Source organism: Dreissena polymorpha, chromosome 15 (assembly GCF_020536995.1).
Source record: "Dreissena polymorpha isolate Duluth1 chromosome 15, UMN_Dpol_1.0, whole genome shotgun sequence".
In the NCBI taxonomy this organism is placed as follows: domain Eukaryota; kingdom Metazoa; phylum Mollusca; class Bivalvia; order Myida; family Dreissenidae; genus Dreissena; species Dreissena polymorpha.
Genome location: NC_068369.1, coordinates 43,324,223 through 43,339,112, shown reverse-complemented (window position 1 = coordinate 43,339,112; position 14,890 = coordinate 43,324,223). Strand labels below are relative to the sequence as shown.

General features: G+C 35.8%; 1 protein-coding gene across 12 annotated transcripts in view; it reads right to left on the bottom strand.

Annotated features, from left to right (window-relative positions):
* The window catches only part of LOC127859834 (rho guanine nucleotide exchange factor 12-like), a 115,205-nt gene that overhangs the window by 95,385 nt on the left and 4,930 nt on the right, over window positions 1-14,890 (bottom strand). For 8 of the 12 annotated variants that reach the window (XM_052397350.1, XM_052397347.1, XM_052397349.1 and 5 more), the window contains exons 4-5: window positions 14,384-14,575; window positions 11,787-11,918 (exon numbers count right to left, since the gene is read on the bottom strand). The exons of 1 other annotated variant lie outside the window; for it this stretch is intronic. In XM_052397350.1, the coding sequence (XP_052253310.1) occupies window positions 11,787-11,918; window positions 14,384-14,575 (324 nt within the window). Of the gene's footprint in view, window positions 1-6,429; window positions 7,100-10,277; window positions 10,324-11,786; window positions 11,919-14,383; window positions 14,576-14,890 lie in introns of those variants that run through there. 3 more of the 12 variants (XM_052397354.1, XM_052397357.1, XM_052397359.1) reach the window with 3 other exon arrangements.

The following is a 14,890-nucleotide window of genomic DNA, read 5'->3' as shown; positions in this document are numbered from 1 at the left end:
GTCATGTCAACCACTGTAAATAAAATATATTACTTTTATCAAAGAAATAAGCAGATAATTGGACAATAATGTTTATAATATTAGAATTAATTAGAATGAAAATTATTACACCTAATCATTTGAATTTATTTTCTGTCTAGTCTGTGTATTAATAACAATGAATCTGTATTTTTGTTAAACCTTGAAGCAATTATAGAAAATGACACTTCTTGTATCAATTGAATATTCTTAACATAAAATTAGAATAAAAGTAATCATCATCATCATCATCATCATCATCATCATCATCATCATCATCATCATTATTATTATTATTATCATTACCAAAACCTGTCGCACAATAGATATTTTCCTTACAACACTATTTTGTTGGGGGTAACTCAGCCACAAAGTCGACTGTTACACACTAATGTTAACATCCAAAGACAATAAAAATCCACGAATTTAAATTCCAACTAATATGCCCAATTTTACAAATCCATGAAACTTCATGTCAATAACATGCAATTAACGCACAATACAAAAGCTATCAATACATGATTGTTTCTGTAAATTACACTATCTACCAATACAAGATAGTTTCTTCCAATTTCACAAGCTATCAATACAAGATGGTTTCAACACACTTAAGACTTTGTACAAGGAAATTTTTGGACTGACTAATCATTACCTCGAACAACTGTCAAATTATTTCATGTTCTATGTAAAAGGTTAAATACCAGTAAATAGTCATTCCAGCTAATATGAAAAGCAATTGTATCTTTAATGATATGAAGTTCTCTGACAATTTATAAGTGACCAGATCATTCAGTTTGAGCAAACAGAAAGTCACAGGACAAAGTCACTTGGAGGATCGCAAATTTTATCAAACAAACAAACCCACCCACAAACAAGATACTCAACTCACACGGGCGTACTAAGTGCATACACAGTTATTGGGACCATGCTCTGTGAACAGGGGGTTTCATGAATGCAGACAGCACAGGCTAATCTGGGACAACACTTAACGCACATGCATTAAACCCCTTTTCATAGAGCACGGCCAAATTATTTATCTCCATTATAACTAAATAATATCACCTGATCACTGCAACCAAAATTGTTATAATTTGCAACAAATGCAGACTTCTGGGACTGAATAAATTTAAAATGAGTGTGAACATATCAATGAGCTGGTGACAATACCCCAACAGGACCAAACTTGGTTAACTTGATATCTTACATTCCTCATAAACAATGATATTGTACCCACTAGTACATGTTTAGCTGTTATCCAAAGCTTTTCCAACGTAATCAAGATGAAAATTAAGCTTAAAGTGACTGATGTTCAAAAACCCTCTCTTAATGGAGTTTGTCACCATACAAGGACTTCCCCCTGGAATAAAGCATGCGTAGCAGGGACCCTGCAATGGGGGTTGGTGCATAAGGAAATTTATGCAGAAGGGAGTGCCCCCTTACCGGTGTCTATTTTTACAAAAAATTTGTACAGGTACTTTATCAGTGTAATCAGAGGTACAGATAAGGTGGGTATTTGCGCAAATACCCAATGTAAAATTGCCAACTACGCATAGAAAACAAAACTCTGCGTACCGAAACCCACTTGGAATTGCAGATTACGCATATCTTATTTTTCCTCTGCGTAACGAGTACATCTGTCCCGGAAATACCCGGGTCCTAAATACCCGGATTCTTTCCTCTTTGTCCAAGCGGTTTCATTATTATAAACCTTCAGCACAGTAATTTGTACGGAAGAAAGCGTCTATGTAACAGTGATATTTTTTTTAATTTTCTCATCTGAGTCCTGGGACTTGAAAACTTGCAAATCTTTGATTTAAATTGAAAGAATGATTCCAAATATTAAACAATATTATTTTTGGAGAAATTTCAATGCATTTTTGGCACTCACATAATTCGAAACTTTGCATCCCCAGAGGTTTTTGTGAGTCCAGGACGCAGGACTCGCAGGTAAAAAAAATCACTGACGTAACTATGTGTTATTGTTGTGAAAATGTCGAAACTGCGAGGCCGTTAAAACGGAAACTTTATCCCAGGCACAAACAAAACTTAATTTTAAGTTATTTAACTGCAAGTAACACAAAATCAGAAGCGGGAAATATAGTGAAAGTAATTCTTGACGATATTGTGTCAGAGGCAAGCGCTGACAGTGCTTACATTGTAAGAAAACTGGTGGAAAAAATCGTCTAACTTTTTTTAATCAAGACTGTATATTATGGATAAATCTACATAATTACACAAGATCTCTGAAACTAATCAATTAAGAGTGGAACTTCAACCAGATCATTCAGGTAAGCAATTGAGAATTTAAGACGATGAAAATACCCAATTTAAATAGAAAAATACCCAATTGTCAATTTAAGTAGTGGGTACTTTTTTTGTACCCAATTGAAAATAAAAGTACCCAATTGAACTCAAAAGTAGCGGGTATTTACCCAATTACTCAGAAAAGTTATCTGGAGCTCTGAGTGTAATTATTAATGCTTCCCAGTCAGGGCTCATGCACAGAAAGGACATAAAGCAGTTCAGCTAAATGCTTATCACTCCAAAACTGTTACACTGTACCTTTCAAATAATTAAGCTATTGCCAGATATACAATCTTGTACAATTAGTATGCACATTATTAACGCCCATAATGCTTGTGATATTGACCCATTTATGCCTAGCCTCTAGAAAACAGGCCTTGGCAAACAGCGTAGACCCAGATGAGACATCGCATGATGATGCGGCGTCTCATCAGGGTCTGCGCTGTTTGCTTAAAGGAATTTCTGTAAGAAATATTCTAAATATAGAAATAAAAATACTAGACATCCCTAATTTTGGAAATAAATTGATCCAATTTAAAAGGATGGGAGAGTCCACTAGGAATAAATGGGCTAATGATTTTCATACTTCCTAGTTGCAATATTACAACATAATGCCCAGAATGTATTGACATTACATTTATGTTTATTCTGAAAGGTCAACAAAATCTTGAAAAGAAGGGAAATTAATAAACTTGTTTAAGAATACATCAGATTACAGCAGTGTAATTTATGCAAAAACTGTCAAGGATAATTTATATGCCAAGGAAATAATTTCAACATGCTATATGGTGAAATGCATGAATACTATTTATTTATCTGCAAATTCAATGTCAAATAAAATATAAGGCATATTTGGCCAAGGCTTGCAAACAAAACCCAAGTTATTTGAATTATGTAAATAAAAATCATAATAAATTTATTTTTAAACTTTATATTTTTATCTATTTTTTTAATAGTTGAAATTAGCCTCTATAAGCCTTAACCCCTTCCAACTCAGAAGCAGAATGGAAATGGCTTTATTCGGCCAGCATAAAACTGGAAAAGCCTGCAAGTTACTTGCAGGCTGTACAGGTTTTATGCTGTTTGCTGCTCATCGGTATCTTGGTAATGAAGCCTTTAAAACTTGAATCAAGTAAGAGGGGTATATAATATAATTTGATTTTCTAAGAGATTTCAAACATGTAAGGTGCGTCACTGGGTGGTAAAGCATTAAAAGACATTAACTTGTAAATTGACATTCTGACACTTGCCTTAACAAAGTTGTCCAATTTTCAGACAACCTTTATACTTTTTCTTAACACTTGTGTGGTTGTCCTTTAACTCCCTGGCAAGCTAGAATCACCTGGGTTGTGCTTAATGGTTACCTTGGCATGTCCATATCTGGCCACTGGATGTTCTAACAGACCCTATGTAAACACTTTCACTATTGATAGTAGGCCTAATGGCGGATATTATCAACACAGGGGGGAGGGGTAGGTGACAGAGATCAACGAAATGACAAGAAAAGTCATAAAACCTCAATCATCATTTCTGTACGTCTGTATTCCGGAGTTTATGAGATCCCTTCCAATCCAGAGGCTACATGATGTGTGTACCCGGAGTGTGCACAAACACTCCTAACTAATTAACCCGTTTATGATTAGCATCTAGAAAAAAAACACCTTGGCAAACAGCGTAAATCCAGATGAGACGCCGCATGATGTGGCGTCTCATCAGGGTCTTCGCTATTTGCTTAAAGGAATTTCTGTAAGAAATATTCTAAATATAGAAATAAATATACTAGACATCCCTCATTTTGGAAATAAATTGATCCAATTAGAAGGATGGGAAGCATAAATGGGTTAACTTACTAAACCCACACAAGATCACTAGGTACACATTTTGAAATTATAGCTGCAATTTCCAGCTTTTTCGTTGTTACTAAAAGTTTTTTCAATTTCAGTGTGGTCTCGTGTTGTGGGAGGAAGCCGGAGTACCCGCAGGAAACCCAACCAGTCCTGTAATGTGACCACCAACCAAACTCACATGCTGCCGGGAACAGGATTGAACCCGGGTTGCCTAGATGAGAAGCGAGTGAACCAAACACTGCACTTGCCAGTCAGCCAATCATCATTTCTTAATTGCATAGGGACACCCATACCATCACAAAACTTATGTATGGTTAACTGTATTCAATAGGCCTGTCATATGTTAGTTAGAACTGTATTTGTAAGACTTTTAATGTAGCTGCATTTGTTTTGTGGGAAAACAGCGCTTAATGAATGTCAGTAAGTGTTTTCCCAGATAAGCCTGTGCAGACAGGGACAACACTTTCCTCTTAAATAGATTTTTTCCAAAGACATGAAGGCTAATAGGGACAACACTTTCCTCTTAAATATATTTTTCCCAAAGACATGAAGGCTAATAGGGACAACACTTTTCTCTTAAATATATTTATCCCAAAGACATGAAGGCTAATCAGGGACAACTCTTTCCTCTTAAATAGATTTTTCCCAAAGACATGAAGGCTAATAGGGACAACACTTTTCTCTTAAATATATTTATCCCAAAGACATGAAGGCTAATCAGGGACAACACTTTCCTCTTAAATAGATTTTTTCCAAAGACATGAAGGCTAATAGGGACAACACTTTCCTCTTAAATATATTTTTCCCAAAGACATGAAGGCTAATCAGGGACTACACTTTCCTCTTAAATATATTTTTCCCAAAGACATGAAGGCTAATCAGGGACAACACTTTTCTCTTAAATATATTTTTCCCAAAGACATGAAGGCTAATCAGGGACAACACTTTCCTCTTAAATAGATTTTTTCCAAAGACATGAAGGCTAATAGGGACAACACTTTCCTCTTAAATATATTTTTCCCAAAGACATGAAGGCTAATCAGGGACAACACTTTCTTCTTAAATATATTTTTCCCAAAGACATGAAGGCTAATCAGGGACAACACTTTCCTCTTAAATAGATTTTTTCCAAAGACATGAAGGCTAATCAGGGACAACACTTTTCTCTTAAATATTTTTTTCCCAAAGACATGAAGGCTTATCAGGGACAACACTTTTCTCTTAAATATATTTATCCCAAAGACATGAAGGCTAATAGGGACAACACTTTCCTCTTAAATATATTTTCAAAGACATGAAAGCTAATCAGGGACAACACTTTCCTCTTAAATAGATTTTTCCCAAAGACATGAAGGCTTATAGTGAAAACACTTTCCTCTTAAATAGATTTTTCCCAAAGACATGAAGGCTATTCAGGGACAACATTTATCCTACATGCATTAAGCCTGTTCCCAAGAGTGAGGCTCAGTTGTAACTTGCCTTCTGCACCTGAGGTTGACCAGACTACCCGGACAAGACCAGACTACCCGGACAGGACCAGACTACCCGGACAAGACCGGACTACCTGGACAAGACCAGACTACCCAGACAAGACCGGACTACCCGGACAAGACCAGACTACCCGGACAAGACCAGACTACCCGGACAAGACCAGACTACCTGGACAAGACCAGACTACCCGGACAAGACCAGACTACCCTGACAAGACCAGACTACCTGGACAAGACCTGACTACCCGGACAAGACCAGACTACCCAGACAAGACAAGACTACCCTGGACAAGACCAGACTACCCGGACAAGACCAGACTACCAGGACAAGACCAGACTACCCGGACAAGACCAGACTACCCGGACAAGACCAGACTACCCGGACAAGACCAGACTACCCGGACAAGACCTCACTTGTATGATGACCACCTACCAGACTTGTATGCCCCCCGGGTGTGGGTATTCAACCTGAACTGAAACAGTCATGCCAAACTGCGACCATGGAAATATCACTTCACTATTACTGCGATACACTAATGACAGCGCCAACGGCGTTGAAAGCCTATTTGCAAGATACAGGGAAGTTTCTGCTGAAGGAACAGTTGACTGAATGAAAATCTAAAAGGCAATTTAAAAAATATGTTTTCTTTATAATAAGTTGCTAAAGCAAATAGATTTAAACCATCTAAAATATGGGTATTTCATTAAATGGCAAAACGTTACACAGGACAATCAGCTATAATCACCACACTGCATAATACCAGCCTTACCTTTAATGATAAGCAAATCCCATTTGCAAAAATTAAGCCCTTATCTTCACTATTTAATTCACACAAACTGTCTCTCGACAGGTCAAAAATACCATTTATAGTGAAATTACATTCCAACTGAGTCTCCGGATTTACGATAAGAGAATTACTCTTAAAACTTCTATTTATAAATTATCAAAACAAATACTCCAATCCGCACTTTTCAAAGAACACAAGTTTCATAGGAGGAATTTGTTTCCTGAACTGAAATATCCATCCCAATATGATCTCTTCTCTTCTTCAATTAAACTCCTAATCACAAAGATAATATCTGTAAATGAAATTCACTTTATATTACTGTTCATCATGAATTTAATGTTGGTGATATTCCATATACTATCACTCACGTTAAACACACGTCACAGCTACTTCACCTCAAATATATTTTTTATTACAGTGTGACCACAGAGCGAATGACATCTTAGGTTACAATTCACCTTCATACTGACTTCAGGCGGATGATATGACTTTTATAATCTAAGCCCAACACAAGATGCATACAAAATCCTTTGATCTGGACTGAATAAACATTTCATCCACTAAAGACTCCTGAACCATGTTATCACCCAACCAATTAACAACCCTACTACCTTATCACACCACCAAGTCTATCCAGCAATACACAGTCTTAGCTCTCTCTATACACTGTTCTATATAAAGTAATATCAATGATTCAGATCAAAATTGGTGTATCTAGTATAACAATATTGACCACAAATGACAGTTTTGCTCGTAACTCCTCTAAAAACGCAGATCAGTCCTTCAGCCTTGACTCTGCGCTGTCAACCAAACCTGTTTGCATACAGGGCTATACTGCCACCGGCTTATTATCGCATGAGAAAGGAAGTTTATACCTGTTTCTATATTTATACCATTTAGTTGTGTGTTTTTTGTGTGCGTGTCCCGGTGTGTCCTACTTACGGAATTCAGGCATAGTTTCATTTCAACTTACAAACAAAATGGCCATCATATTGTAAGGTTGAATAATATAAATAATACTTCAAACAGCTATATAAAGAATGCATGTAATAATTATGGTTTCTGTTTAAATGTCACACAAGTATCAATCAAGTTCAGAAAAAGGCCTATCCTATTGCAGTTTTCTAAGAAGTCAAGCGCACTTGCACATTTCACTGACTCACTATAACTACTTAATGATCAAGGACAGCCCAATATTTACAATATCTACTGCCCTGATTGTTGTTATTCCCAACTCAGTGAAAACTGATTTTCCTCGTGATTTATATGGGGTACAAAAAAAAACAGCATGGCCTATGTTTTATTCAAACTAAGGTGACCTCTGGTCTTTTGTCATGTTGTGAATATTCATGTTAGCAAAATGCATGTAATGGTAACAAGTTGTGAAGAACTTGTGTCATTAGTTGAGTTTCAAATAAGGTCTATTCTGAATATGTGAACTACACCAAGTATCACTGCAAACAAATCATTTAAACTCCAAATATCTTTCATAAACAATGCTTTTATGGAAGGTTGGGGGGGGGGGGGGCCTATTAATCTGTCGGCAGTTGTTTTGTACAATGCTGCTCAAATGAAGGTGTCCTATATTACAGACAGTGCCTATGTGATCACACTGCTGTACATGCAACTATGGAGATTAATGGTTCATGAAATTGCAATCATTTTCAACCACATTACTATGCAGAAATTACATAATTACTCAACCATTTCATGATAAATTAACCATTTCGCCATAAATTACATAATAATGGTTTTGAACATCTGAATATTTCAGTAAGCAATTTTCTTTCAAAACACTAAGAAATCTGAATGAAAACTGCAAGGCGCAATTATCATAGCCAGATATCAACTGATGGGAAAATACTTGGAAATATTATACAAGGACAATTAAGTTTGTTTCACATTTAATATGAGCAGCGCTTAACCCTTTGCATGCTGGGAAATTTGTCGTCTGCTAAAATGTTGTCTGCTGAATTTCTGAAAATAGAATTTTTTTTATTTTTTTTTCAAAGAATACAATCAGAATAGCAAACAGTTTGGATCCTGATGAGACGCCACGTTCTGTGGCGTCTCATCTGGATCCAAACTGTTTGCAAAGGCCTTCAAAAATTCGGTTTCAGCACTGAGAGCGTTAATGCATGAGCATTGAGCGTACACAAGATTATCGTTAAGAAGAGAATTCCTTTTTTTTTAACCCTTTACCATTGAGATACGTATTTTGACGCATTTGTAGTCCCTTAGAAAGTTAAATTGAATTTGAGACCTTTCTTACTAGATTCAAGTTTTTAGCCCTCGACTCCAAACCTTATAAGATACTGATCAGCAGCAAAGAGCATAAAACCTGAACAGACTGCGAGTTACTTGCAGGCTGTTCTGGTTTTATGGTGTTTGCACATAGCCATTTTCACTTTGCTTCTTATGGGGGGAAGGGTTTAATGCATTACAGCCAAAAGTGTTGTCCCTGATAATCCCTGATAAACCTATGCAAACTGCACATGCTAATCTGGGACAATTTTTTAGAGAACATGCATTTAGCCCCGTTTTCCCACAGCGTAGCTCATATATTGTATGAATGCCTTCCTTTCTTCAAAGATACTATTAGAATTGTCTTATTATAATAAAAAGTGTCTGATAAAAATATTGTCTGTTTAAATCACAATAAAGCACATTACACGAGGTCAATCTAACCAATTGTTTAATAACATATATTACAGATATGTCTAACAACCCCAAAATGTTTGTCTGCAGGACAGATTATGCGATGCCCTTAAAAAAGTGATAGCAGGTGTTTTTTTCCACTTTTTGGGAAGATAGCCCATGGCTTTGGAATTGGGAATTTTATCGGCATTTTCTTGAAATTGGGAAAATAAATTCATTAGCCTTTTTTTCCACACGAAAAGTCCACTGATTAGAGAAAGACTAAATTTGATTTAACTCTTTATAATCATTCAAATTAAAAGAAAAAAATCATATAATACTTTGTTAGATGTAATTGTATTAAAATTGAGATAAAATACACAAAAGACTTCTTTCCAAAAAAAAAAACAAAAAAATTTTTGGCAATTGGGAATTTTTTGCCACATTTTGGGAAAAAAGTATACTTTTTGGGATTGGGAACATAGCCGAATTTCGGCTATAAAATCGGGCCAAAAAAAACCCTGGATAGTACACAATCCCACCATAGATATAGCGGAATAAATAAAGTTAACAGTTTCCAGGAAGTTTAATTGTAACTGTAATCTGCTTTAAAAAAACTTTTTTATATCAAGTTACATACACACCCAGTTCAAGTTATTGCGCAATACATGCTTTAGTAGTTATGATTATAATGATGAAGAGGACCACAACTTCTTCTGATGATCTGACACGAGTGAAACTGCAGGCAAAATGTCTACAGATTATGACGATTTCAAACACACAAACACACTACTTTCACAAACGCTATAATTTTCACAAGACAAGACATATTCCTTTTGCAGAAATTCCCAATGTGTTTATTGTTAATCGTAGAAACAATATATTTATTTATCTCTTGAAAATTCAGAGATTATAAACTTAATAAATTAAAGTGTGTGAAAAATACACAGGGTCCATGGCAGACTTGCCATATATTGGACATCACAAAATAACGGATTGTAATATTAATGACCTACAATGTCAAAAAAATAATATCAAAGCCCTGTATCCAACGGGAAAAAACTATTAAATGGCTTTCTCAAACAAAATGCTACCTAGTCCAAGTTAGGCGAAAATTAAATTCCACCAATTATTAATGCCAATGTTCAAAACTGCAAAAGGACTCTGTCGACAAGCTGGCAGGCAGATTTTACCTTGCGAATTGTCATTTTGGTACTGAGCCTACGGCGAAGAGACTCGGAGCGCTGAACATAAAACAGAGAGACACCTTCACAAAACATCCACACACGTAAACGAAATGTAGCCTCTTGACAAAAATTCTATTTCTATGTTCACATAAGATTCGTAGTCAAAATATATCAATTTATTGGGCACATTATTAATCAGTAATCAGTTAATCAGATGCTACTGTATCCTAACCCTTTTTTACCACTTAGATACCATAATTTCCAAGCATTTGTAGTCCCTTAGAAAGTTTAATTCAATTTGAGACCTATCTTACTAGATTCAAGATTAAAAGGTCTCATTTCCAACCCTTAAATACTAATGAGCAGCAAACAGCATAAAACCTGAACAGGCTGTTCTGGGTCTATGCTGTTTGAACATTGCCATTTTCACTTCGCTCCCTCCTGAGAGGGAAAGGGTTAAAGGATGTGCATTTTAAGTTTCCTAGGTCCTTCCTTGCCGGAGGCCCCCAGATGTGAGCATGATAGCGTCCCTGCACTCAAACCTAACTTACCAACTAGACTCACAAAAGTTGGGACTTAATTTTTATTAAAGCTTCGATTTCCAGCTATTTATTTTTCAATGTAAGGTATTCAATGTTGTTGTGGTATTTTGCTCCGGCTGCAAGCCATCTGAGAAAAAAACAACCCCTGTCTTGTGGCCTAAAATGGTGGCCACGCCCAAAAACTGGAGCCCCAAGGTCAGGGTCAAACAACTGGGCCCTGAATTTTCACATGATATGTAACAACCATCAAGATAAAGTTTATGTTTGTAGTTTAGCGTATGCTATTTATAAAATATGAAAACTAAAGAACATACAATTATACTATTAGCTAATGTTATTATTAAAAGATTGAAAATAAGTACATACACTTCTACTAAGATAAAATCCCATTAATGCATGTTGCATTGCACTGCATCACAGGCACCAATAATTGTTCCTAGCCTTTCACATCACAACTTAAACATATTTTTTGTATACCAAGTTACTTAAATAAATATTGTATACAATCAAATTTTCTACTGCTAAAATTCTTAAAGACACACACTTGGTCTAGTGAAACAATTATCAAATCACAATTAAAAATACATTAACCATTAATAAAATAAATTCTAAAGCGCAATCCTGCAAATAATGCAACCACAAAAATAATCCAACCTCTTCCAATAATGCCATAAAACAGGCCTATAAAGATAGTGTTCAATGCTGTTATTCATAACTCCATGCGGCCAAAACCTGCACCAAAATATAAACAATCAATAAATGATGTAACATTATCATTTAACATACATGCACCTGGAAAAAAAGAAAATCTGTTAGTAGTGCGCAAATAAACACAGAGGTTTGATAATTTCAAACTGTTCAAATTGAAATCATAAAACTATTCAACATCAACAACCCCCTGCCAAAAATGGTGACAAAGTGATAGAACACTTAAAAAAACGTGTGTAGTGAAAACTGGTACCAAATGCCTTACTGGTGTTTTAATTTTTTTGGCATTAGTTCGCCGAAATCCTTTAAAACTGGAACTTTTCTTGACTTTCTTTGGTACAGTCATAACCGAGGGTGTAACTGACTGCATTACTGACTGCTCAACTGACTGTGACACCTGAGACCAGCAAATACAGCTGTATTTATAACATATTTCAAAGAGAAAATATAAGGAGCCAGTCACAAAGATCAGACACAAAAATTTAAGCTGTTTAATATCTTTTTCGAGCATAAAAGTTACCCTTTGTACGTGTGAAAAGCACTTTTTTTATTTTTTTAAATGAAACAAGAAACCGTCGGAGACGGGTGATGCTACCCAAAGTTTTTTTTTGTCACAATATTGCACTATATATTCAGATAAAAGGAAACCTCTTGAGGGCACAGTAGTTGGGGGGACAAGAATTTTTTTATAGAAAATTTCAAAGGGCCATAACTCTGTGAAAAATCATCCCACCAGAACCCGCTGATAATATGCACATCTCCTCTTGGTAGTGAAGCTTCCCATAAAGTTTCATTGAATTCCGGTCATTAGTTGCTGAGAAATAGCCCGGACAAAAATTGTGCACGGACGGACGGACACACGGACGGACAGACGAAGCGGCGACTATATGCTCCCCCCAAAATAAATTTTGGGGGAGCATAATAAACATTGACAAGTAAACAAACAAGAGTTGTCGCACGACATTGCACTTGACCATTCATCCACTTTGATAGCATCATGTACATCTCCTATCACGAGATAAAATGACCACAAACAAACATTCATAAGTTCACAAAAGAAATGTGACCCAACCAGGAAATTAGACTTGGAACTTTTGACCAATACTTTAAGTTGAATATGATTAACTTTTAAAGAGGGTATGCATGTAAGCTACCTTCCCAAAAGGTCCAGCACAATATGTCCATCTAAATTCAAAATTAAGAGAAGAAATCATTGTTCAATATAAAGTAACAATGTCCTAATGCAACCCCAAAAAGCCACCTCTAAGAAAATAAAAGCACAATACCTCCATCCAAACTTAAGATATCAAGCATAAATTCTTTCTATTTTTAGTAACAGTGACCTTGACTTCATCTGCCCTAAATGAAATCCTTTGCTAGATCATCCTGTAACCTACCTACATATACACTAACCGCATATATTTCTTCATCATAACTGAAGTTATTAAGAGCAAATGTCTATTTTTAGCAACAGTGACCTTGACCCCACTGACCCCAATGCAACTACATGCTAGATCTGCATGTCAGCAAGAGATAAGAGTTGCCAGACACTCATATACTTTAATTTCCTCAGTATATAAAGTACACTATGGGGCATAATTCTGCTGAATTGCAAGTTTCTAGTAATATGCCTTCTTATGTGACCACGCATAATAATCCCAAAAACGAGTGTAAATATCTGTAGATGTTAAATTTAACCTGAATTTAGACTTGCACTCAAACCAAATCCTGACTTTTAAGTACAAAAGGGAGCATAATCATGCTTTGATGCTAGTAAAATTATAGGCTTTGGTCAGTGAATGTTCCAAAAGAACCTTAACACATAAGCAATGTTTTATTTCAATAGCGGATGTTAATACAAAGATATGGAGTATTATAATGCAAACATTTACCAAAATGATCAGTACCAAAATGGACATGACCCAGAGAACACAAGTGTATAGTTTCAATTGAATACCTGTAGCAGAAACAGTGATACGGAGAAGTTGCACCTTTACCCACATTTTTCAGTACAAAAATGGAAGAATAATCCTGCTGAATTTCATGTCAGAGTTAATAAACTTGGCCAGTGACATACCTAACAAAAGAGTGAAGATTCAATTGAATAGTAGAAACAGTGCTATGGAGATGAATGCATTACACAGACATGGATGCTGAAGACAGCACCAGGATTTGGGCGAGTGGTAAAGCTTTGACTATTAGGAGAATAGTTGAGTTAACTTTCTTCTAACATATTTCTGAATGTTATTAATCTTATTCTTATCCAAACCCTCCTCAAAAACACCTTAAAAATAACCATAACTGTTAATATTGTACAACATCAGCCAAAAAAGGCAACACAATGGCACCAAACCCATACAGCTGTCATAGGGATGCACGATAACAGGGCATACACAACGGCAGGGTTGAGTCTTAGCATGTCACTGAACAAAACCATACCAAACAGGCAAGATCATTCAAGCAGGAAGAACTGCCCATGGAACACAGTGAAAACTTGTTGGTTCCAGTTAGTGGATACAGTAATGCTGAAAAATCATGAAAATTAATGTTGCTCATTTTGAATCAACCTTCCATGGCTTCGCCAAGACAATTAAATTATTGTTCCAATAGATTTAATCTTTAAGCATTCTTTAACACCATTTTAAGCTATTATATACATAGTGTATTATTTGCCTTGTAATATACTAAAAATCTGTTATCTCTTGCATCAAAATACTCATCTGATAACAGACAATTACTAGTACTAAATTGTAGTACTATTTTCTATTCACGTTGATCTATTCAATTTCCAGACTACATCATTATCATAATTTCACAGCATTCCAAAGAATATGAAAATATTGCTTGAAACAACATGGCTACCTCAGGACTCGACTCAGTGCGTTTATATGTTGGGGCACCAAACATGTACTCAGAAAGAGCATTCTTTCTGGTGGACACGTCTGATTTCGATCGACAGACGTTCACGCCCTTTTGCTGCGGCGGTTCTGCTGCACCAAACATTGCCCCTGGGGAAGAGCTGTGTTTCTGGTGCTTCCGTTCCTTGGATGGTTGCTATGGGGACAGAATGGCACGGTAGAAAAACAGAGGCACTAAGCTATAGTGTGTACATGCAGAAGATCTTCAATCCACTGCATGTATTTGGTGAACACTACATTATAATCATGGATCATTCACTGCTGATAGTGCTAACAAAAATATGATCTATTGAACACTAAATCTTTACTTTTGCACAATATGGTTCATCAATAAATTTAACATATTTCTACCCTCAGTTATTTCATTCAATAAATATCATATTAACTTTGTCATATTCTATAAGACAAAGAAGACAAAATACATACATACTGTATTCCCTAAATAACGAAA